The sequence below is a fragment of the Epinephelus moara genome, chromosome 5 (assembly GCF_006386435.1).
Source record: "Epinephelus moara isolate mb chromosome 5, YSFRI_EMoa_1.0, whole genome shotgun sequence".
Lineage (NCBI taxonomy): Eukaryota > Metazoa > Chordata > Actinopteri > Perciformes > Serranidae > Epinephelus > Epinephelus moara.
In genome coordinates, this window is record NC_065510.1 from 40,841,664 (window position 1) to 40,868,204 (window position 26,541).

At 38.7% G+C, this 26,541-nt stretch overlaps 1 protein-coding gene across 1 annotated transcript; it reads left to right on the forward strand.

The window, feature by feature from the left end:
* Positions 1-9,671: 9,671 nt before the first annotated feature.
* cdk2ap2 (cyclin-dependent kinase 2 associated protein 2) lies at positions 9,672-24,984 on the forward strand. The gene is made up of 5 exons (XM_050045028.1): positions 9,672-9,763; positions 12,383-12,538; positions 12,776-12,867; positions 18,988-19,108; positions 24,254-24,984. Exons 2-5 carry the CDS (start codon positions 12,484-12,486, stop codon positions 24,319-24,321), a joined length of 336 nt encoding a protein of 111 aa, XP_049900985.1. The 5' UTR covers positions 9,672-9,763; positions 12,383-12,483; the 3' UTR covers positions 24,322-24,984.
* The last annotated feature ends 1,557 nt before the right edge of the window (positions 24,985-26,541 follow it).

Consider the following 26,541-nt stretch of genomic DNA (forward strand, 5'->3'; position numbering starts at 1 on the left):
GCGAAAGTCCTGTGCTTGTTGTGCCTTGGATCAACTCGCCAATCCGCCTCTGTGTGTCTAAATGCTCACAGCTTGCTGGCAAATCAGCCCAACATTTGCAGAAAATCTGGCAGTGTAATAGGGGCTATAGAGACGGACAAGAGGAGAAACTCAATTACAACCTGCTGTACATGTTTAACTTGTAATGACATGTTGAAGTTTTTTTTTTTTTACCAGTTTTTCTTTGCTATGTAATAAACTGTGAGTTTCATGTGTAGTTGTTGCTCCTCGAAGAGATAACATTGAATTGGCAATTAATCTTCTGTAGTGATTAACAGTTACTGTACAGAGTAGGGCTAATAATGCTAGCTTATGTTAGCAAGCTGAGTCATTAATAGGTCTGATTTGTGCCATAATGGTGTAATGCAAAATATTACACATTAAATTCACAAGTTTTTACATGACTGACAAAACAAACTACAACACGACAAAGGTTACATGGAAAATTACTTTCATTTGTAGGACAGATTGCAATTGCACTGCTCCCTTTCCGCTTGTCTGTTTGACAGGTATTAACAGGCCTATGTTTAATGTGAGTTTAATGTGGGCCAATGTTTAATGTGAGCCAAGCGGCACATCTCACAACACCACACAAATGGCCACAAAGTACTTTATAATGTTATTTATAGGGAAAATATGCTAAGCATAATTTAATGTTTTTATCACAAATATGCATGTCAGTATTTGTTGGATGGATCACCAGCCAGCATTGATATGGCATGTTTTAATTGAGCGACAGCAATGAGGTATTTAATGGCACAGAGAAAATGACCTAGTAGTGTTCAAGTGTTGTTTTTTTCATGTAGCAGATGAGCTCACTATATAGTCCTCTACAGAGAACTCTAACCTGACCTCCTTCTCTGCTCCCATAATAGTTACTATGGACCCTAGATGCCACCTTACAATAAACGTAAGCATGGGTTGATGAGCTGCTTGTACAGTTAACCGTTTTTTTGGTGAGAGTGACCTGTGTAAAATGTATAAAATTGTATAGAAAATGTATAACATAAATGTCACACTCATGTTTCTCAGACCAAACCTTCTTTTGGCAAACAATTACATACAAAAAAAAAGTTTTCAATATATGTTTATGGACTAATTAGATCAGTAAGTCAGAAAACAACAGAATTACATTATCATATCCGTATACAGCTAACCAAAGCCATAAGTTAATATTTATATTAACACTCATATATATACCCCTCCTCAGTATTTACCTTTCTAAAATAAGAGTCAAAGTATTAATAAAATGTATTTCTATAATTAGTCCAGTCAAAGTTTATTCATAAAGCACATTTAAAAAACAACCTCAGTTGACCAAAGTGCTGTACAGTTACTAAGATACAATATAAATAATCAAACACAAATATGGTAATAGATAAAACAATAATAAGAAATCAATTTAGAACAAAGTTACAATAAAAGAGAAAGTAAGAAAGAAAGAGCCAAGAATACTCGCCTAGCATGGATTGAACACCAAGGAGAAAAGATGGAGCAACTGGTTGGACGACCTAAGTGCCCTGGTAGTAGCGTGAGGCTGAACAAGCTCTGAGAAATAAGATGGTGCCAAACCATTTAAACATTTTAAAACAATTAATAAAACTCTGAACTGGATCCTAAAATTAACGGGCAGCCACTGCAAAGACGCAAGGACAGGACTAATGTGATCACGCTTTTTCTTTCCAGTCAGCAGGCGGGCGGCTGCATTTTGGACTGCCTGTAAACGGTGCAGTGCTGGCTGGCCAAGACCAACAAACAAAGAATTACAGTAGTCTAAGCGTGATTAAACAAAGGTATGGATAACTCTCTCAAAATCATTTCTGGGGAGATATGCCTTTGCTTTTGTTAATAGTCTCAACTGAAAAAAGCTCGTTTTGACTATAGAGCTTATTTGTTTATCAAATCTAAAATCCCTATCTAAAGTAAAACCATGGTTCCTTGCAAAAGGATGACAATGAGACTTAAGGGTCCCAATGGCACTGCCATAGCCATCCAAGAAGTTTTGTTGGCCAAATAAAATGATCTCAGTTTTATTTTTGTTCAAGGAGAGAAAGTTTACTTCCATCCTTTATTGAGGCAGTCTAATAAAACTTGGACAGAGGCTCGATCATTTGTTTTTAACTGCAGAGAGATATGTACATCATCTGCAAAGCAATGAAACGAAGAATACTGGCCCAGCTGGACAGAAAAGCTTCTATCTGAGAGGTAGGATCGAAACCACTTCAGAACAGTACCCCTAATGCCCACACAAGTATTTAAGCGTGACAGGAGAATATTGTGATCGACTGTATCAAAAGCAGCTGTCAGATCCAGAAGGACCAGGACAACAGAGTTACCACAGTCAAGCATTAAAAGACGGTCATTTAAAATTCTTAAAAGCGCCGTTTCTGTGTTATGGCGTAGCTTAAAACCAGACTAGAACTTTTCAGAAATGCCATTTAGATCAATAAAAGACTGCAGCTGTTCATATACCACCTTCTCCAAGACCTTAGAAAAAAAAGGAAGCTTGGAGATGGGCCTAAAGTTGGATAAGACTGTGGGTTTAAGATTTGAGCACTTCTTCCACCACTGTTCCTGTGTGCAGGCAAAGGGTATACCCAATGCCCAGAGGGTGTCCATACAAAGGTCTATGACTGACCCTTACGGCCCTGACACACAAAGCTGATGGTCACCCTTCAAACATTTCGTGATGGCTTGTATTACTGTTTACTGGCGCACAGTAAATATGCTTTGATCTTTCAACGCTGGATTGTGTTGTTAATGTGTTAATTGTCAAACTAGTGTCCTGTTGGTCCTCCTGTTTCCTTTTTGGATGATGACTACCACCACCTGCTGGTGCGGAGAGTTACTTCCTCTCACACAGAATGAACGTACAGTACGTGCTGGTTGGCCATCAGCTGTAGTCTTTGCGGACTGTTCATGTGCAACTTTTTTTGGCTGTGGCACAGGTGACATGAGGCAAAGCAGCAGAGGGCTTTTGTTGGCACTTGTTCTCTGAAGTCAGTTTGGTGTGTCTGGGCCTTTTAATGGGATCAAGTAGCAACAATTTACTCAGGCCTACTGACCTATACCACTGACTATACAAGTTATATGTATTTACACTTTATGTTATCATTAAAACACATTTTACCTTGTTATCTGATACCCACCTCCTGCATGCTGTTATTGTAAAAATAATGCCGTCCAGTTTCTACCATACCAAGTACTACAGGCAGAAGCTGAACGTGTTAAGGTGAGTAGCTAGGCAGACGAGCAAATAAAACCCACTCTAGCTGGTTTAGTTACAAAGTTATGTGAAACATGACACCATAAGGCATCCATTAGTACCAATCATGTCATGTTTTGTTGTCAGGACGGGGATCAATAATGCTCCAAATTCAGGCTAAATTTTAACGAGGGAAAAACATTTTTCAAAATGCTGTTTATGAATATTTCTTCTGGGTTGAACTGTCGTGGTGAAGAAAGAGCTGAGCCAGAAGGCAAAGCTTTTGATTTACTGGTTGAGCTACGTCCCAACCCTCACCTATGGTCATGAGCTTTGGATAGTGACTGAAAGGATCTGATCAGGATGCCTCCTGGGTGCCTCCTGTTGGAGGTGTTCCAGGCACGTCCAACTGAAGGGAGGCAATGGGGCAGACCCAGAACACACTGAAGGGACTATATATCTCGTCTGGCCTGGGAACACCGCAGGATCACCCAGGAGGAGCTGGAAAGTGTTGCTGGGGAGAGGGACATCTGGAGTACTTTGACCTGGCCTTGGATAAGCAATTGAAAATGGAATGGAATGGAAAAATGGGGTCCATAAACAGTTTTGGAGTTGCATAAATAACACATTATAGACACTGGATTTGGAAATTATACTAGATGAAGAGTAACTGAATTTACCTTTTGTGCTTTGTTATCATATTGAGTATATGTGTGCAAAACAGAGCATGAGCTGGACAGGTTTATAACACTGGGTATGGAAATAATTATTAGAGACTCTGTTTCTGTCACAACAAGGCTAATGGCCAAGAGCTTATTTGAAATTGCTTGTGTGAGCTAAAGCTGGATGGTGGTGTGAATGAGTGGCCCCCATTTGAAAAATGTTGTCCCCTGACCATAATTCCTGACAGCTGCCCTGCCTGTGTGTATTATGGTAAATAGATAAACTGTGTGTTAAATTAGTTGTTGTAAATTGAATTTATGAGAGGAAAAAGACACATTTCTTTTTAAATAATGGTTTAACAATATATCAATTTGTGTGCAATGATAAATGGTATGGTTCATGTTCTGCATTTTCTCTGTATTTGCAACTTTTGATCTACAGTAGAATACTGATCAGCCTACTGCTGTGACTTGATCACTTTGGAGAATAACCACAGGGGGGACAACAGATGAAGGCAAGTTGGAGCAAACGTATTTCCATGTAATTCTGCTAACTCTTCCCTCCACCTGTGCTATAACATTCTGAAATAGAACCACATCTCTCAAACTTTTCTTGGTCTTGTTGTACTTCACCATGTCTCCTGAAAATACAGTGTCAAACAATCTAGTATATAAATGTAATTTCTAGGAGACGGGTTTGCACTTATCAATTTCGGGTTTATGATGAATGCCTTATTTCTCCTTTCTGTTGCAGACGATTATGCCTGTGTACACCAAGAATATATAGTTCCTCTTTCTGTAGCCTTCAGTGTCGCACCTTTCTACCCTTTCCTGTTTGAAGAAACATTAGGTCAGATCCAAGCTTCAGTAGTGACAACTATGTCACATTGCTGCCATAAACACAGACTAAGTGGGTACAATCAGTGTTAAAGTGCATGGGCCAGTTTGAACAGGTGGGATTTGAGATGGGATTTGAAGGATATAATGCTGTCACACTGTCAAATGTGTGGAGGTAGGGAGTTCCAGAGCCTGGGGGCAGTGCAGCTGAAAGCCCTGGCGCCCATGGTGCTGAGGCATGAGGTGGGGATGGTCAGGAGACCAGCAGAGAAAGGAGCGCAAGGAGTGGGAGGGGGTGCACTACTGGAGGAGGTCAGAGAGATAGGTGGGGGCTAGGTTGTGGAGGGCTTTGAAGGTAAGCAGAAGGTTTTTGTAATCAATCTGGTACTGAACAGGGAGCCAGTGTAGTTGGAGGAGAATGGGGGTGATGTGATCAGATGATTTTGTGATCCGGGCAGCAGAGTTTTGAATGATTTGAAGCCTGCTAATGAGTTTGGTGAGAAGGCCAGAGAGTACTGCGTTACAATAGTCAATACGAGATGTAACAAATGTATGGCCCAACACGTCAGTGCTGGACTGGGACACTGATGGGCGGAGTCTAGAAATGTTGCAGAGGTGAAAGAAAGAAATGTTCACATTGCACATCTGTGCAATACTAAATAACATGTATTGCACATGACACTGCTCAAGCAGGCGACTAGTGAACCAACTGAGCCATTACTGAACTACTGAATGAATGAGACAAATGAAAGTCTGCTTATACCTTTTAGTATCAGATACTTCCGATGACTTAGAGTATTTGACATTACTGTTCCAATAAACAATTTGACAATAGTGCTATTATAGTATGAATGCCTAGTAAAAGCACCAGATGGCCCCATAAACAGTTACTATTAGGATCAATATGCTGTGCACTAAGAAGAAGAATTCAAGTGTGGTTCAAGTAAAATCACCAAATAGTCTTCTAATCCTAATTCATCCCCTTTGTCATTCTCAGTCTAGAAGACTGCTACTCTGTCTTGCCAAGGCTTCAAAATGTTTCTCTAGCCTGCACAATTGTTTTAAATCAGCTGACGTTCATCCTTACACACTCTGGTACAACCAGATAGGGGAGAGCGGGGTCGGTTGGGACACTTTTGTATCGACACAAAATAACTTTTCATTATTCAAAGACCACTTGAATGGTAACGAAAATTATATGATTCCTGAACAGATACGGGTGTCTTTTAACAATATTTAATTTTTTTAGAGCTCTACCCAAACGTGAAAGGCACAATTTTGTTAAATGTATAAGGAGTGCATTTCCCCCATAAGTCAACCTGCCCCAGACGATTAGGACAGTGCAGGGTCAGTTTGGACACCTTGTTTTGAGCTAAAAAACATAATTAAAAAAAAAAACAGTCTAAACCAAACAGTTTATCCAAGAAATCAAGGGTAAACAGATTTATGAGCTATGATATAATCTGCTGTTAGCAGAAAACTATCATTCATGCCTCCTGGAGTGTAGCACTTCCCCTCTGCAGCACAGGGGTGTGTGAGGAGGGCAAAAAGGGTTTCTGACTGGCTGCAGCTTAAATAAACACTCAGCCACAAGCTTCATCACTTCTTTGTAGCCTGCAGCTGTCCACGATTAAAATCCAGTTTTGGTTGTTTAGCCAGTGTGGCACTACAGCCAACCTCCATGGCCGAGGAGGGCTCACCTTAAGTGGGGTGTATTTCCTGGAGCTTTGCTTTGTTCTGCTGTCGGCTGTAGTCGGTATTTCAGACTGGAGGTATCAAGATGTGTTTTTTTTGCAGTGATAAAGAGTTTTATTATGACTACCAATATGACTAACTGCTTCAGCCTATGATTCAAGCCAAATACCTGTCTGTAATGCATGGGAATTGAGGCAAATGTCTGCTCAAGTATATCTGAACAAAATCCTAAATACTGTGTCTCGCAGCTTAAAACACAGTTTAGGACCGTAGCTGAGAAACAGACAAGTGGCATCAGATCTAAAATTAGGTACTGGATATGTCAAATAGACTTGCAAGGTAATGCAGAAAATGGTGAAAACTAATCAGTTTTTGTCTCATCTTAAATCATCTTCTTCTTCTTTTGACAAAATCACATTTAAGTATTGGTGAATAAAATAACAAAAAGAAGTTATCCAACATTTGAGCACCAGGCGTGAAAGGATGAATCCCATCACATCTAAAAATATGAAGTGTTGCCTGCAGATAGAACCCTTTCAGAGGCGAATATGAAAGAAATCTCTGTCAGGTTAAAGGCCAAGGGACTGGATGATACACTGTCTCCAATTTGATGCATTTTTGTGACAAAGCAACAGTACCTCAATTCAGACCATGTTACCCTTTGGGATCAAAAGGAACATTTGACTCTCACAAGTTTTCTTGTTACTTTCATGTTCTTTCAGTTAGAAAAACTAATTAAAGAAACTCATTATGAATCACCTGCATTTGGTGGCAGCAGTCAAAAGCACTGGTAGTCTGTTTAATCACACACCTGTCAATCTCCTACAGTTATAAAGCACTACCTTCAGCATAAAGGGAAGATGAAGGGAAGGAGCTAACAATCTCTGGTGGACGAAAGAAAACCTAGCACCATTAAGCTACTAAATGCCAAGGTTAGTTGCAAACATAACAATGATAAAATATTATTCACAGGAAGAGCAATCTTGGGACTGAAAGAAAAAATACTGAAAGAAAAAGGGTTTTTTTCGTGTAAATGGAAATCTATCTATCTAGCTCAAGGTTTTTAGTCCTCAATTAATTCTGAAAGTGATGCAACAAAAAACGGGTGAAATCACCTCTTTTGGCCACAAATGAACATTAAGAATCTGGTGGGAAATTAACAAATAGGAGGCTTGTCTTCACACCCTGTGGAGCCCAAGCAAAGGTGTGTAAAAACAACCACCGGAAGGCATTATGGTTTAACTTAAAGACACAGACAACCATTCACACTCACATTCACATCTATGGCCAATTCAGAGTCGCCAGTTATCCTAGCCTGTATGTCTTTGGATTGTGGGAGGAAGCAGGAGAACCCAGAGAAAACCCACACCAACAGGGGGAGAACATGCAGGCTCCACACAGAAGGGTTCCCCCACCCCGGGGGTCCAACCTCCCACCCAGGGTTTGAAACAGGAACCCACTGCACCACAGTGCTGCCCAACTGGGGTTAGTTATTTCGCAAATAGAGAAAGATTAAAAAAAAATATTATTAAAACTAGAGAGCATCTTGGGATGGCATCACTCAGCTGCAATACAGTGATCTATCACTTGAAGCGTATGTAAGAAAGGGTGGAAACTGGGGGGCCAATCGCCCCTTCAGTACCTCCTAGAACCTTAGTTCTCGTGACTGTGTCTCTCATGGTTTCAAAATTTGTTTTTGCTGCTGAGTCAGTTTTACATCCTGAATATATGCTTCACACACATATTATAGACCTCTCTGTCTGCTTCTCTCTGAAATCGCTTTTTCATGTTACCCAAAAATTTGATAATACTTAATCAGGAAGTGCAGTTAGTTATAGTGTGGGCTCCGTGCTAGCTCTGACAGCTTGAGCATCACAAAGGGCGTGGCATAGCATTGGTGTCACCAGGACCACCCAGAGAGTGGTCGTTGTGAAGATCAAATGTATTGGGTAAATATTTTCTGTATACTTTTGACTTAATGTTGATTTTCTTCTTCTTCTTTTTCTTCTCCTTCTTCTTCTTCTTCTTCTTCTTCTTCTTCTGATTATTATTATTATTATTATTATTATTATCTGTCCAAAGTTGCCTTAAAGGGGTAGTCTACCAATCTGAACATGAATGAACATTGAAATCAGTTTACTTGTCATGGGGAGTACTACTCTGCCTGTTTTGGCTTTGGAGGAGCTTTGTCAGGTCTGACACCAAATTAACCCTGTAGATGTCATCAGGGTTATGTCAGACTGGGCTTGAGCTGCTCCACAGACAATGAGTAGGAGCCTGATTTTGTGGGCCCACAAAATGTTTGTTTATTTTTATAGCCGAATGAGCTTTATTCTATTGTAGTGTTCTCAGTTCTGAAACAGAACATGTACTCATATACTCAGAGCATTCCCCTTGGCTGCTCTCTGTGTCATCTACAACATCTTTCCCAATTGATTGTTGGAGCACTTCCAGACTTTATACCCTATGACATCACAAATTTGACTTTCGGCACTCTAGGTTTTGGATTTGGGAGAGTTGTTCATACTTACTAATATAATTATTAATATTAATAATATTATTACACCATAGGAATATGTATGAATTTTGAATTTTTCTTCAAGTGTATTGAAAGCCCTGTTTTTAAGGTTGTGTAAATGTTAGGAAGAAATAAAATTGATAATCCTCAGAATTCTTACCGCTTGCTGTTTTACCAGCATTTACTTGTACTTTTACTTTCAATACTTCATTAAATTGGATACAATAAAAATACTTTTGATACATCATTACTTTTACTCAAAGTCATATTCTGGTAAGATATCTGTACTTCTACTCAAGTATGGCTTTCAGGCACTTCACTGCACCACCACTGCAAAAAAGCCTTGAAAACATTTCTCAGACTGAGAAAAAAATAGATAAGTGAACTGTTTGATTTTACATAGGAATTAATACTGACACTTCATATAGTGGCTCATATGATCATCTGATTATCCACTTTGTAAGTTTATTGCTGGGTTTTTTTCTTGTCTTACTCATTTATTTGGTCATACATTATTTTTCATCTTCTTTAATTCATTTTGAAATGATTGCCTTTTATAACTTGACATTCCCCTGTATTAAAACGCTGATGGTACATTGTTGCAGTGGAAAAAGCTGTTTTGTACATGACGCAATTTAAGAAGAAAAAAAAAAGTGTGGAGAAAACGTCATGGGTTATCACCCAATCGCATCGCTCTAAAAGTAAAAAAAACAGTAGTACACTACGCGTCTCTACTGCGCAGACTCACACACAGAGGAGGAGACAGGGCTCGCTTCCCCACAGAGGAATTTAAGTCTTCTTAAAAAGGTAATAAAATACAACTCCTTTGGCTCGTTTGCAGTCTTTTCGATGGTCACAAGTGTAGGTAACCTTTATTTCGTTCACTGTCTGCATGTAGAATATTAAAGCTCCATCAATAATATTCTCCTGCGTCCCACTTGTGTTATTATGCTAACCGGCGATAGCTAGCTAATCTAGCTAACATCACCAAGTAGTAGTTAGCTTGGCACCTTCCTCTAAAGCTAACGTCAGCTTTTGTTTCGTTCGGCACCTCTGGTTCTGGTTTGTCCTGTGAGCCTCTGTCCGATCTCATTCAGACAACCCTCGCTCCTCGAGGTTTTTGTACACCCGGACACACGAAACTGATCAAATAACATATCCAACTAGTTATTAGATATGATATCGACCAGGTTTGAAGTGAGCACTGTTTTCATTGATAGTCGGAATAATGAACTGTAGTGGTTGTCATTGGTAAACCTCTGTGCCGTCTAGACATACACACATAGGTACATACATACATATATGTATGTGTGTGTGTGTGTGTGTGTGTGTGTGTGTGTGTGTAAAGGTCATTCATATAGCACAATTTAATTCTATTCAACAAACAATATTAAACACAGTATGAAATCCATCATGAAACTCACATTTAAAGGATAGAAACCATTTTAAATGGTATCATGGGATATAAACAGGGAAATAATGACAACATAGCCAGAGTTGTACATTAAAGGACCAGTGTGTAGGAGCGTCTATTGGCAGAAATGGAATATTGTATTCATAACTATGCGTTGATTAGTTTATGATCACCTGAAAATAAAAATTGTTGAATTTTTGTTAACTTAGAATGAGCTGTGTATGTCTACTAAGTGAGCAGGTTGTCTTTCATGAAGTATGCCATGTTGTTCTACAGCATCCCAGAACGGACAAAACAAACACTGGCTCAAGATCTGGTCATTTGCATGTATACGTCAGCCACTGTAGTTCTCCTAACCCAGGGATATTTAACCTGTGGCTCTGGAGCCACATGTGGCTCTTTGGCTAGTGTCCAGTGGCTCCCTGTGGTTTTGACAGAAAAATTCTATAATGATAAGGTTATTCTGTTGTAGGCCAAAATAAATTCTTAGATTCTCCAATTGCAACAAAACACCAAATGAAAAACTGTTGTAAGATTTAGTCAACTAAAAGTGCATAATACGTAAATGGCCTGGTGCCTTTCCCTCTAGATTTTGCTGAACATCAGCAGTGGTCGCTAGTCTTGAGTCTAGCTTTGGCTTGGCTAGCTATGGATTACAAATCCATAATTGGAAAAGTCTCGGTGGAGAACAGAGAATTTAACATTGCATAGACAGATTTATTTGTTCTCACCACCAATGCTGCTAAACTTAAGTACCAAATATTTATAAATAGCCACTGCAGAGTAGGCATCTCGTGGTAAAACATTAACGTGTGCTCATTTAGACCTATTAGTAATGTTGACAGGTTTTTGTAAACTTAATAGGCTGTGTTATCCTCATTATAAGGTTCCAGACAGATTTTTCTTTCTTTAATTTTTTGTCAAAAATGTCTCTTTTGACAGTAAAGGTTGCTCTCCCGTCTTAAATGCTTTGCACATGGGAGAAGTTTCAGTTTTGCAGCCTTACCACTAAATGCCACTAAATTCTACACACTGGACCTTTAAGTGTAAGGTATATAATGATGATGCTCTATAGTGCTCAGTAATTAAATGCTTTGATTTTTATTTAAGACACTGGATGTGTTTAAAGGACCTCTGCCAGATGACAGAATCGCATCGTAACAAACAGTCAGAGATGTATTTTGGTCCCAGGTCATAGAGAGACTTATAGAAAAGCAGCAGTTATTTAAACTCTCTCTGATAACTATTTAGTTTGTAATGTTCTACTATATTTTAGCTGTTAAAGTGAATTCAAGTTTTTGTTAAATTTAAGATGACATTATTATTTGGACAGTCTGATGGCCTGATGGTAAATGCAGCTACAAGGACTGTGAACATAGAGCTTAAAAGCTCTGAAGTTAACATGTTAAAGTTGAACTGTACGGGCACTGTGAATTACAACATCCCCTGTCTGAGTGCAGCTAGGGACCTGCATCTGTCTCACCATGTTCTCTGTCATCTCTGCTGTCCATTATAAAGCCACAAAATTGTCAACAAAATACTTGCAAAAATTGACCTGTATAAAGCCATCTCTGCTTATGTGTTTTGGTGGGAAAAGAGACAAATGATGAAACTGAATGAAAAGCTGAAACTTTCTTCAGGTCTTAAGTCTTGTTCTGTAATGTATGCAAGTCTGTAAGCAAAGCAAAGTTGACATATTCTGCTGTGATGTTGGCAAAATGTTTGAGTGCTTTCCCATAAAAAGTCAAAAGCTGAGAAATATATCAAGAATTGGCCATTGTTGTTTGCTATTGAGCCACCTTTTTAGATTCCTTTATGTCATACAAAAAGGTAAACATGCCTTAGGAAAAATTGAGCAGATGTGCTTGAAGTTTACACGCTTCTGAAATTAACATTTCACTGCTTTGAAAACTACAAACCCTAGCTTCCTTTGTTACTTACCAGAATGAAAATACATCTGATAGTATCTTTTATTGGTGTTTCTGTGTGCGCGCTTGTTTTCTTTGCATCAGCTCTCAGGAGCTCATCACCACCAGTAAAGCTGTATAAGCACCGGGTTGACGGGACTGAAGGAAGTGGCGCGTCGTACGGGGAGCTGCCTGCTGAAATCGCCATGAGTTACAAACCCATTGCTCCTGCGCCGTCTGGCTCCAACCACACGCCTCCAGGTTCTGACACCTAGCAGCCACGCAGCCATAATGTTGGACATGCAGTTATTTGCCAGTTGCCATTTTTCTTTGTTATGGATATAAAACATTTTACACCATGGCCATGAGACATAATTTTGCTCTATTATTACTTACAATTACTTAATGAAATGTTTCAGAGGGCAAATTTCTTCTAATTGTTTTTGTGTTGCAAATTCCAGCTACAGTGTGTTACATCTGTCCTCCTCCTCTGTCCAGGCTCCTCTGTCCCCTCTCCATCCCTGCCCTCGTCATCCAACTTTAGGCCGGCATTTAGTGACTTTGGCCCACCCTCCATGGGCTTTGTTCAGGTATGTTTGCAGTGTTTTGTAATTCTTAGTAATACCATACACATACATAAACCCCAATTCCAAAAAGCTGGGACACTATAAAAAGTAAATAAAAACAGAATGCAATGATTTGCAAATCCTTTCTGACATACAGGAAATAAGTATTTAACATGTGAACATTTGTTTTGTTTCACATTAGTACAATGCAGCCATTCACATAAAATTCTGCCAGGCATTGGGTCTCATTTACCAATATATAGTTTTTTCTTAAGATAAGATAAGATAAGATAAGATAAGATAAGATAAGATAAGATACACCTTTATTGATCCCACAATTGAGAAATTCCAGTGTTACAGCAGTCAAGGGGAAAGAGTCCGATTAAAGATTTCAATATTTAAAAACTTAAAAAAGTAGGCATGCAAAAAAAGTACAAAAAATACAAGAAACATCAATAAATAATGATAATAATAATGAGCAGTGGATAAAAAGTGAGCATATTTAATGCAAAGTGAATATTGTATGTGCAAATAGACAGCATGGGGGACAGCAATGCTTATAGTGGTGTTTATAAAGAGTCCATAATGTCCCTAAAGTGTCCATGGTGCAGTTTACTGTGAGCAGTGCTGGTTATGTAGCCTGACGGCAGCAGGCAGGAAGGACCTGCGATAGCGTTCCTTCACACACTTTGGGTGAATCAGTCTATCGCTGAAGGAGCTCTCCAGAGCTTTTATCTCCTCCTGCAGGGGGTGGGAGTCATTAGTCCTCAGAGATGACAGCTTGGCTTAAAGTTGTTTTTAAGAAAGGTCCTAGGAAACGTCTATGTCAGATCCATGACATGTCCGTAAACAGCAGAATTGTTCACATCTGTGTTTTTATAATGATGAATCCCATTGCCCTCGTAAGTTAAAAGCGTGTGCCAGTTAATTCTAAAGAGCACAGGTAAACACTCTGCAAGTCCCCATAAAAGAGCATGAGCACAGGGCAGTGTGCACACAGGGAGACTGAATGAGGAGAAAAGTCAAGAATGTTTACCAAATGTCCAAAGAGGGTAATAATAATAATAATCATAATAACCTTTATTTATATAGCACTTTTCAAAACATATGTTACAAAGTGCTTTACAGAACAATTAAAACATAGAGTACACAATTCCAATGCATGAAAACAGTAAATGACAGATAAAATCAAAAAAGGCTTTCCGGTAAAAATGTGTTTTTAGAAGAGATTTAAAAGAGATCACTAAAATCAATTCTAAAACGTATTGGCATCCAATGTAGAGATGCTAAAATAGGTGTGATGTGATCGTGTTTTTTAGTTCTGGTTAAAAGCCTCGCAGCAGAGTTCTGCACCATTATATTGGTGTAAAGCACTGGACTTCAAACATAAAACAAACTTTTGTTTTCAAGTGGAGGTGCTTCTGCAGAGAGTGAACGCCAAACGAGCTGTCACATTTAGTAGCATCAGGCGTGGATATAAAATGCTACACACAAAAAAAATAAAATGAAAAAAATTCATGGGATGCTAGAAATACTTGTTAATCAACCACCTGACCAGCAAACCACAAACTTAACAGAGCTGTCAAGGGAGTGTGTGTTTTAGAGAGAAAGAGAGGGCAAGAGAGGGAGGTCATTAATAACTAAAGTTATTAATAATTTGTCACTTTTTATCTCACCTGTCCAACCCCTTACATAATTGCGCAATCACAGTTCCCATAAATATAACTTACTTGAATTAAATGTAAAGGTGAGTCATCACTGAGACTGTTTTTCCTCCAAAATTGTTGCATGTCTAAAAACAAATACAACCTTGCATTGTGTCAATCACGCTTACACACTGACTCCAAAACTTTCACTCGTCACAAGTTTTTGGAACAGGTTCAATTTGCTGCGCTTTTTTGCATTTCAAGAGTTTTTCAACCAAGAAGCAGTGAAGTAAATGTGGGGAAGGGACACAACCCCAACAAGGGATAGAAACAGGTTGCAGAGAGTGGTGACAGACAGGGAGGGAACTCCAGAGGAGAGACGCAAGGGAGCAAGTGTGTCTTTTCATGTTGTCTGACATTGTGAATTTTTGCAACAAATAGAACAATAAAAAGCATCAGACTGTGCAAGGTTTCTGAGTGTAACAGTTTTTTTCTGATGACAGATTTCTTAAAAACGCTTACGAAAGCTGTAGTCTGAAGTCTGTAGTCTTCATTTTAAAAGACCATAATGCTTCAATTTAAATAATGAAAGAAGTTATTCAATATATAATAAATTATAAAATATTATTGCTATATAAATCCTATAATAATAAACGACTATAGAATTGAAAAAACACAATAACCAATTATTCTTCACAAACAGATCATCACAAAATGTGCACAAGAGCGTTCTTGAGTGTGCATAGATTCTGTTTTACCTGAGAACAAATCCCAAATAGGATAACATTGGTCATTATCGTTGTGAAAATTACATAGAGCTGAAAACACCCCATCACTGCCAAAGCGTAACGTGTTGTATGACGCATGTCAAGTGTTCCCCTAGCACACACAGAACTCCCCACACTGCAGCAAGAGAAGACAGCACAGTTATTACTACTTTTTCCAAAGGATCTGTGCTTGTTTCACCTCTGCATTAGCTGAAAATCGTGTGCATTTTATGTGTGGACACCCATTAATTAAACTTGATTTCTCACTTGTAGAGCCGATCTCTGGAGCTCTGACTCACCAGGCAGTATCTTCTTGGCCTTGTCTTTATAGTGATGGGATTGCTGGTTGTATAGCTTGGGATATTTTTCAACCTCAACACTCTCTCCTCATCTGTTCTTTGATACACATGAGAGACAGCAATTGCAACAGAATTCTGTTTATGCATCCATGGTGAGGAGAGGAGTCAAGCTGTCATAGGAGCAGCGGGGGGTATTATTCCTTAAGTGGCATTCAGTGCTGATGTGTTTTGGCCTTGGTGTGCTTTGGCCTTAAGTGGGTTTTAAGAATACATTTTTTTCTTAAAAATGATAGATGAACAAGTCAATAAAGCAGAAGGACACAGGAAGAAAGTATTGGACAGGCTAACTGAAATGTATTAAATACTTGGAGAAGCCTTGGTTTGCAATGCCAGCTTCAAGATGCTTCCTGGATGTAGAAACTAATCTCTCTTAAACAACCAGTGTCGTTGGTTCCCAGATGCTTACTGAGAGCTATTGAAAGAAAGGGTGGTAAACATGCTCGTGTCCCAAATTTTTTGGAACATGTTACAGGCATCAAATTCAAAATGAGTGTATATTTACATTAAATATCTTGTCTTGTGCCGTATTTAGTTGAATATAGACCCTTTCAAACTGGACAACATAAACATTCTAAATGGGTCCCTTTGTATTTCCTGTTTGGATGTATGTTAATGCAGAAACTGACAGGAAGTAAACAGGGACCAAAGTTGTCGCCCTAGCAACAGAATAGCAATGAAATGGTCCATAGGTTGGCAGGGATTTGCAAATCATTCCATTCTGTTTTTAATCACGTTCAACGCAGTGTCCAAGCTTTTTGTATTGGGCTTGTATATGCATACAAGTAGACCAAATCAAGCAACAACCAGTTTTAATGATTTGTTTCATGTGTGCTTGTGCAGGTTGAAGAGTAGAGCTTGAACTTGTTTTACAGCTTTGTCAGCCACTTATCATAAAAGCCCTCTCTAGGGCTGCAGCAGTGTGATACCTGCAAAGAAACTGAATGACTATTGTCTCACAAAATTGTTTGCCTGTTTTTTATTGAAGAGGCACAGAACGCAAATTGTTTCAAACAAACGCTCCAGAACAAGAGTGAGCTGAACACACCCGCCGGCTGTTCTTTCAAAGCCGATCATTAATTGTAAACTGGCTTGTTTTTTAGAAACTTAGGTTGATTTTATGAGGAAGCCTTCCTTCATTTGCAGCAGCACAGATCCTGTGAAATTTTAGATTTACTGGCGTGTACCATTAAAAGAAAAAAAAAATCAACAGTTGAGTTGAGGTACAACATTCAGATATGCAGCAAGACGGAGGAGAGAGTTTGCTGAGTGCATGTCTCTGTGTTCATGGAGTACAGTAAATATTGACAGCTCTGGAAGGCTGTTACTGTGAGGCAGCTGTAGGCATGTGACCTTCATGGCAGTGTTGAGATAGCAAAGGGCATGAAAAACAAAACAAAACGTTTTTTCACATATATGTAGTGGAAAAGTGGAAGGGAGGAATGGACTGATTGTAGCTGTGAAAGCAGGGGCATGCAGAAATGCTTAGATGGGAGCAGTTGGGGAGCAGTCTGTTAGACATACAAATGAATGTTATCAATGTTAATTTGATAATTATTTCAGTCATGTTGCAGTTCTACTTAGCATTTTGAATTATTGTCTTCAAAATATAGATACCATATGCCTTCCTGTATAATAACTTCATGCTACAGTTGTGTTCAAAATTTTACATACACTTGGAAAGAAGTTGTTTGTAATGACTTCCAATATATTCTACAACCCTTATTTTTATGTAATTGGAGGACATTCTATTTTGTAACAAAAAAACATTCAGGAGTTTTGGTTGTTTTATGAATCTATAATGGTCTCCTGAAAATGTGACCAGATCTACCATGTCAAAAATATACACACAGCAACATGAATTATCAGTTTTGGTGATGTACAAAGCTGTGTCAGTCAAATTTGCTTGTTGACATGGCCTCTTAATTTCTTTGTTTCTCCAGCTGGTGACTTCCCTGAGTCCATTAAAACTGGGATTTTTGGTGCACTCATTCGTTTCAGCCACAAACACTAAAATAGGAAAGTCTAGGGAGCTCAGCGTGGATCTAAAAAAAGCAGATTATTGACTTGAAGAAGTCAGGAAAGTCACTCGGAGTCAATTCAAAACAGCTATAAGTCCCAGGATCCACTGTGCAAATAATTGTTTCTAAGTATAAAGTGCATAGCACAGTTATGTCACTGCCATGATTAAGAAGAAAACATAAGCTATCACCTGCAGCCAAGAGAGAACTGGTCAGGATGGTCAACCAACCATCTGCAATGAATCAGAAGCAGCTAGAACACAGGTGTCAGTGTCCACAGTCAAGCGTGTTTTACATCGCCATGGGCTGCCGCGCAAGAATGAAGTCCTTTGGTCAGTAGCGGCATCTCAAGACTTGAAGTGTGCTGCAGATCATATGGAAGAAAAGGCTTTTTGGAGGAAAAGTCTGTTGTCAGATGAAATAAAAATTGAGGTATTTGGCCAGAATGACAAGAAATACATTTGGAATAGAGAAGATGAGGCCTTTTACCCCAAGCATATCACACCTACAGTCAAGCATAGTGGTGGCAGTGTAATGCTCTTGGTCTGTTTTGCTGCCAGTGGAACTGGTGCTTTACACAAAGTGAATGGAATAATGAAGAAGGAGGATTATCTCCAAACCCTTCAGGAAAACCTAAAATCATTAGCCAGAAGGTTGAGTCTTGGACACAGTTGGGTATTCCAACAGGACAGTGACCATAAACACATCAACAGTGGTAAAAGAATTATTAACTCAGGCTAGAATTAAGGTTCTGCAATGGCCTTCCCAAAGTTCTGGTTTGAACCCCATTGAGAACATGTGGGCTGTGCTGAAGAAACAAGTCTGTGCCAGAAAGCCAACGAATTTAGTCAAACTGTGCTGACTTTATCTAGAGAAGTGGTCAAAAATATAACTAGAAGCTTGCCAGGAGCCTGTGGATGGCTACCAGAATCACCCAATAGAGGTGAAAATGGCCGAAGGGCTTCTAAAATATAAGTATTGCTGTGTGTATATTTTTGGCCACACAGATTTGGTCACATTTTCAGGAGATCCATAATAAATTCTTGAGAGAACCAAAATTCCTGAATGTTTTTTTGTAACAAAGTAGTATGCACTTCAGTCATTCCATCACAGAAAAATTAGAGTGTAGTAATTATTGGAAAGTCAGGACTTCCACGACAAACATGTTCTTTACAAGTGTATGTAAACTTTTGACCACAACTGTGTGTCATATTAGCAAAGAGTCTTCATTTTCCATTGTTCTTTGTCTTTCCTTGTAATGGGATGATGGGAGTTTCCAGCTGTGACAAGTCCTGACAGATCTTTTTTTTTTTCTTCTCCCCAAACATGACATGTTTGTGAAAAACACAAACAGCCTGTCAAAGTATCTCAAGGGTCCACCTACAGTGAGCTTCTGTCTGTCATCGAGGAGATGAGCCGTGAGATCAGGCCAACATATGCTGGGAGCAAGAGCGCTATGGAGAGGCTAAAGAGAGGTATGTTGATGACCTTTGTCATCGATTAATGAGAATCAAAGAAATCTCTTGTGATCTTGTGTGAGAGCAGGGCTTTGTTCTGTGTACAACACGAACATTGTGCAAAATATTATTAAAGGGGAACTAAACCCCCCTCTCTGGGCATTACTCCGCCCACAGCTTGAATTCAGAAAAGATAGGCTGAGCTGAGGGGCGGGGGGGTTGGCGTGTGGGACAGGCGAGCGGCTGAGGAAGGGGGCGGGGTGAAGATTGTCCCTCGCTGCGGGGAGAGGAGAGGGCTTCCCCGGAGGTCGGCCTCTTTACCCGGTCCCTCTCCTCCACACTTCGACTTATTTTCATTGTGGTGATGGTGGCTTGGAAAACCGCCCCTAACTGTGTCACACGGGCAGAAGGGAAGGCGGCTAGAGATCGGCCTCTTTCCCCCGTTCACCCTTCTCCCCATCTCCACACTTAGACTTTTTTTCATCCTGCCGACAGTGGAGCTTATATCCATTGTGCCGATGGTGGCTTGGAAAACTGCCCCTAACTGTGTCACACGGGCAGAAGGGAAGGTGGCCGGAGCTCAGCCGGTCCCCTTCTCCACACTTTGACTTATTTTATCCTACTTGGTTCTATTTCTCCCTCTCTGGGAGCCTGGGCTCACCGCGCAGCAGCCCACCGCATCCATCCATCCATCCATCCACCCCTCCCTCCCTCGCGGCCCCGCACATATACCCCCGAGGCTCGGCTCTCTCTCACCGCGCAGCGGCCCTCCACATCCCTCCCTCGCCGCCCCGCACATATACTCCCGAGCCTCGGCGCCTCTCCTTGACCAACTAACCTAAATACTATAAACACACTACTAACTGTAAACCTACACTAAAATACACTATGCTAACAATACAATTCGACAAATTACTAGCTATTCTCTCTGCTCTACTACTCTCTCTGCTCTGATCCAACCTACTCGCTATCAGTTTGATAACTGCGGACAGAATGGTTTTATAGTAAGGGGAGGAGTAAAGGGAGGAGGGCAGGCTTTAGCGTGGACGGTTAGTGACGTCATTCGCCTCGAAAAAGAATCATTCACCCCCAATGTAATGTAATGTAAATTCAAATGTAGTAACCAGGTTTCAAGCTGTAGAGGCCACTCCACACCACATTTTTAAAATAAAATGTAGATTTTCAACAGTTTGCACTAAACTGTTAAGATTTTGAGTTTTCAGTCAATAACACTACTATACAACCAGAAACAATGATTATCAGCTGAAAAAAATGGTTTTAGGGTTTAGTACTCTTTAACCAGTAGCTTCAGTACAAAAGAATCTGTATCAGACTTCTATGATAAAACAGTATGGCAGGTAATGACATCACCTGCTGCTTCAACAGCTTCCACTTTAGTGGAAAATTATAAAAAGAAAAGCACATATAATGGAAGTGAGTAGTAAACTGACTGAATGCGGAAAAACTGAGATATACTGTTGAATTTGCATATATTTTTCATGGGATATCACGGGCTGTTCATCATCTGTTTTGTAAATGGATGAACGTTTTCAGAATAAATTTCTTTACACTGAAAAGGGAAAAATCTGAAGGGGTTGTTATTAATGTAATGGTTTGAGTGGTCCAGCCCAGTGGAGATCAAACTGGGCTGTATGTGGCCCCTGAATTAGAATTAGTTTGACAACCCTGCTTTAAGGGAAACTTTGGTATTTTTCAACTTGTGTCCTGTGCTGCCATAAAACAAGCTGCAGTTTAATCTCTGCGGGCGGTTATGCACTGTTCATTAAAAGTCTGTGAAAAGCGCTTGCTGTTTCAACTGACAGGCTCAGAATTTTATTGTAAGTGTCTGACAACATTATGGAAACTCTTTTCTCTCTCTCTTTTTGTTAAAGAGTAAGATCCTTTTTGCTTAACCAGAAACAGCCCTAAAATCATTATCACCAAAGCCACCAGACTCCATTTAAATAAACACTACTTTTAGTGTGTATAGAGCCAGTATATTTTCACATCTAACTGGTCAAATCAATAGTTTATTTCAACCAAACCAGAGTTGGTGATTGATGGAACAGTGGAAACATGAACCACAATGTTTTTTTGTGAGTTTTATTTTGTTTCTGTCAACTTTAAATGAAGTGTGTTTTACTATGATAAAATTACTTTTTTAATTTAAATATAATCTGGTGGGTTTGAAGATAGCAATTTCGGGGCTGTTTCTGGTTAGATAGAAAGGATCTTATTTTTTAACAAAAAGGTCTAGGAATCCTTTCCATAATGTTGTCAGACACCTCGAATGATGAGTCTGAGCCTGTCAGTGATAAAAACAAGCACTGTTTGGGGGCGTGCATTGATGGTGCTCAGTTCCCCCGAAGGATTACATTGCAGCCTGTTTGGCTGCTACTGGCTCTAGCAAAAATTGTCATACAGCCACTTGGACACAAACACATGGGAAAGTAGGCTCCAGGTTGAAAAGAAAACAGAGTTACCCTTTAATGGTAATTTCCATAATTTTCACATCAAAGAGAAAGCAAAGAGAAGTATTACCAGTTTAGTACCTTTCCACATCCAGGGTTTAAGTAAAGTCATAAGCAAAGAAAATAAGAAAAGGAAAAACACTTGTTGATTTTGCTGTTAATATACAAATATTTTTATACATACTACAGTGGGATATGTGGACACCAACCAATGGAGAAGTGAAGCCATTGTCCACAAAACACAAGGGGTTAAACAGACCATGTTTTGGTTTAACATTTAAGATTCATTCAGATTCAGATTTAAAATTCATTGTTAACATCCTTTGTCAATGCCGATCAATATATAGTCAGTGAGGGAAGGAAAACTTAGAATGGTAAATGAAACCAATAAAGAATAAAAATAATAAAAATGAATAAATAAAAAGACCAACACCCATGTATAAAAAAGGATGGTTGTAAAAAATAAGATTGTATCACAAATAATGCTTCTCACCCTCATCTTTATTTCTATTGACTAACATTCTATTTCAGTACATTTCTAAAGGATGGCTATAAAAAGGGGATATAACAACTATAACAACTACTAACTATATACAACCAGAGAGGTAGAGATAAAGAATAAATATGCTTGCAGCAGTTTGGTTTTACAGATTGCACATTACTATACAATATCTGGACAAATAAGAGAACACAGTAGAGAAAACAGTTAAGGATGTTCCCTCAAGTGATTATCTGAACAAAACCAGGTCTCAGTGGCTTGACATATTGCACCAGTTCCTACCAGTGCTGCATGAAAATGTCCATCTTTAGGTGTACAGAGAAAGTAACCCTCTCCATCATGTATATCTCCATTGTCACATCTATCCAGTCATTTATTGTCGGACCAACGTGCATCATTCATTTTCTTGTCAGAGCCTTTTTCCCTGCTGCCATCAATATACACATGAAGCATTTGCCAATACTTTTTACTTCAGGGGGGATATAGCCTAAATATATAACTCTGAAATCTAATGGTATGTGCATATTAAAGATTAGTTGTATTGCTGTGTATATCTTTCCAGTCATTCCTCCAGCACTACTACTGTCATAGTGTGCTGTCAAGAGAGGAGTGATAAAACAATTGAACATTTTTCCAGAAAAATTCTTTCCATGCATGAGATTAAGTGCTTTTCCATTGGAAAAGACTATCTTGCCATATTTCATCTGTGATTGACAGGTCTCCTTCCTTTTCTCATCTGACCATAATATATTTTGTTGAATAGACTTTTAGGCAGTGGAGAGATTTATAGAGTTGGGAGATGACCCCTTTCTTTTAGTATCCATTTATATGCATTTATAAATAGTTGAATGAAGGGTTTACTGGCTTCACTGATATCCTTTTTGGATTTTTTGATTGTAATCATTTCTTAATTGGAGGTATCTATAAAATTCCTGCTTTTATAATGAAAATGTCTCTCTTAAGGTTTGAAAGGACGTAATTTCATCTTTCTTTATAATACTAGATAGGGGTGTTATGCCTTTTTTTAATCCAAAACTTAAATCTATCATCCAGCAAGTAAAATCCGAGTCATATGCACACCAACTCAGGTTTTTAATATCTTTCTCCAGTTTATGCTTTTTTATAACAGCTTTCCAAACCCTCAAAGTAGAAATTTTTCTTGTGTCTGTGGCCATCAGAAAAACAGAAAAAGATACATAAAACGTACATAAAAAGTTGATGTGACCCATGGATTTTCCAGTTTTTATCCAGTAATACAGCCTGAATATGGACATCAGATATTATTCTACCTTCAGTGTCTTTCCACTGTGCTTTATAAGATGGGTCACGCCAATACAGCAATGCTCTAATCTGTGCTGAGATATAGTAATTTTTCAAAGATGGTAAGCCCCAGCCTCATTTTTCTTTGGGGAGTTGTAATGTTTTGTACTGTACTCGGGGACTCCTTCCTTACCATATAGAGTGTCCCACTCTATGAATTGGTGTGGGGTGATTGTAATTGGGAGGGTTTGAAAAAGATACAAAAATCTTGGCAGAACGTTGATTTTAATTGTTTAAATTCTTGAACCTCCACTTCAGTGGATATGCATTCTTGAGTTTTTCTTATGTTGTATATCAGAGTTTCTGTTTTATCTAAGTTCAATTTGTAACCTGATAGTGGACTATAGAGAATTCATCACTTCTGGTAGAGATATTTCAGGGTTTTTTAAGTGTAAAAGGACGTCATCTGCATAACGAACCATTTTATGTTCTACTCCATTAATTTCAATACCCTTAATTTTGTCATTCTAATTACAATTTTGTGGCCCGAGGAGGAAATGATCATTCTGCTACTCCCTTTTCTGCTCTGTTTTTTCAATTCTGATGAATAGAAATGAAGATATGTAGCATTAATGGATGGGTGTGATTGAAATAGAATCACATGCATTAAAAACCGGAGTAACTGCAGTCACTATGGTGCTAATTGAACAGGCAGATAGAAGGCTGAACCCAATGTTCTCTATACCTGACCTGCTATTTTCTTGGTTAAGAGCAGCCTTTTTGTTATCTCAGCAATAGTGGTGGCTTGGATGCATTAGCATTTTTTAGTTGAGGTAGACTCGGCCAGAAGACAGAAATTGCTGCCAATTATTTGAGCAATTTATCTAATTAATGTCAAACTGTCTCCTTGCACTTTGTGTCTGTCTTGTGCAGGTATAATCCATGCCCGTGCACTGGTCAGGGAGTGTCTTGCAGAGACGGAGAGAAGCGCCCGCACATAACCTTTTCGAAAGCTCCCTTCACTCCTCATTCTTTCCCTGTAGAAGCCTGTCCTCATCAAGATCCTCATCATCTGTTTTACAACGTTTTTTTTTGTGACCCTCTCACCTTTTGCGCTTTCCTCAGCAGCTTTTTATAGGTGCATTATGTCCTTCTTGTCTCCACTGTTCCCTGCATTCCACCACACCGATTTTGGTAATCACAAACTATCTGTGAACTGTGGGGTGTACACAAAATGCATTTTTGTATCTATTTGAAATGAGAATGTGGGGAATTTCATCCCATTTTCAAGTTGAGCTGTGGATTACAACCTTAGTAAAATGAGTAGGAATGTTTAAAGTATTATTTGTTCAATAATGGCAATTGACCAAGAAAGTTCAGGGTTTTTAACGATGAAATGTTCCAGCTGCTCAAGTTTCTATTCTGAACGTAACTGTGCAACCACTGAATATTTTTTTTTGTTAATCAGAGCATCTTGAATATACCCCATTTCCATCCACCCTTGTTTTGTTTCATCATATTTTGTAGTGAAAAACACACATTAGATGTTTCTCAATCCCAAGAACGCTGTACATCTCAAGTCAATTTGTTAGTATGGAAATTTTGTAAACCAGATTTTTGCAGTTCTGTATGTATATCTTAATTAAATAACAGAAAAAAAAACACGTTGAACGGCTGTTTGATTTGTGTAACATAAATGATAGGTTGCTGTGGAGTTGATGGGTACATTTTCTACTTCAGCTATGATGATTTATCAGACATTGATGAGGCACATTGATATGAAATGTGTTTTTAATTAAAATAAAACCATTATTGATTCGTTGACAAAAACGCTGTCAGCACATTGTCAATTAACCTTGAAATCCTTCAGGCTTAATGAATAAACCCCATAATGAAGCCCACAATATGTGAGAGTTGTGAAAACTAGTTTACCTTGTGCTAAGAATTAGTTTTTCAATTTATTAAAATATTTTGAACATCTGTTATTCAGGAATGTACTGAGATGATTCACTGAATTGAAACAACATAAGACGATACAAAACAAATTTTTTTTTTTTTTTTTCCATATCGTGTCGGCACGTCACAACTATATTCAACACCTACATACTGTTCATATTCTATACTTTCACAGTATGGTACCCAAAAAATCCCCCTATAGCAAGTGTCTATACCAAATTTTAGGCCACAGATGTATTAAGAATGTATAAATAGCTTATCTGACATTAATAGATGGGTAATTTATCCTTGTTTAATGTGTCATATAGCTGGAAGAGTGTAATTTTCAGGTTTTATACCCCTTGTTAGCATTATCTACTATCACACATCATCATGTTCTATTTTACATGAAAACATAATAGCCATAATGATTTGACTATATTTTACTGAGACTGGAAATGACCAGAACATTCTGAAACCGTGGGGCTTATGGTAATTACAACCATCAAGTACTGTCTTTACTGCTATATCGTTTAAAAAAAAAAAAAACGTTATACCTACTTCCTTATTAGAACTATTAACTATTAATTCAACATCAAACCAGCAAACAAAAATAATTGCTAAGGGACTATTCTTTATCAAAGGAGGAGGGTGGCTGGGGTGTGAATTTTGTTTATTATTTATTGTTATCCTTTGATGTTTTAAAGTTCAAAGTAAAAAGGTGAAGTCGAAATCTTGGAGAAGAAAAAAAGTCTGTTTTTCACTTTTGTCTTGCATACTGGTTAGTGAGTAGGGGTGGGAATCTCCAGGCACCTCACGATTCCATTCGAATGGTTAGTTCATGCAAACCCTTTAGTTTTAAATGAGACGAAATATCACGATTATCAGATTTGGCGATGAACGTTTATCGCACATGGTGTGTCCAAGGACCAGCAGAAATTTGAAAATCCAATGTTAATTTCTGTTTTTACAGTTCCTGGTTGTGATAAATGGTGTCATGTTGGCAACTTTTCGTTCAAAATCTTTTTTATTGCAATTTTTCACTGTATATCAAAAGTGCAGGAATATGAGGTAAGCAAAGGTACAGTGGTGTGAAAAAGTGTTTGCCCCCTTCCTGATTTCTTACTTTTTTGCATGTTTTCCGCACTTAAATGTTTCAGATCATCAAACAAATTTAAACATTAGTCAAAGATAACAAGTAAACACAAAATGCAGTTTTTAAATGAAGGGTTTTATTAATGAGGAAGAAAAAAATCCAAAGCTACATGGCCCTGTGTGAAAAAGTG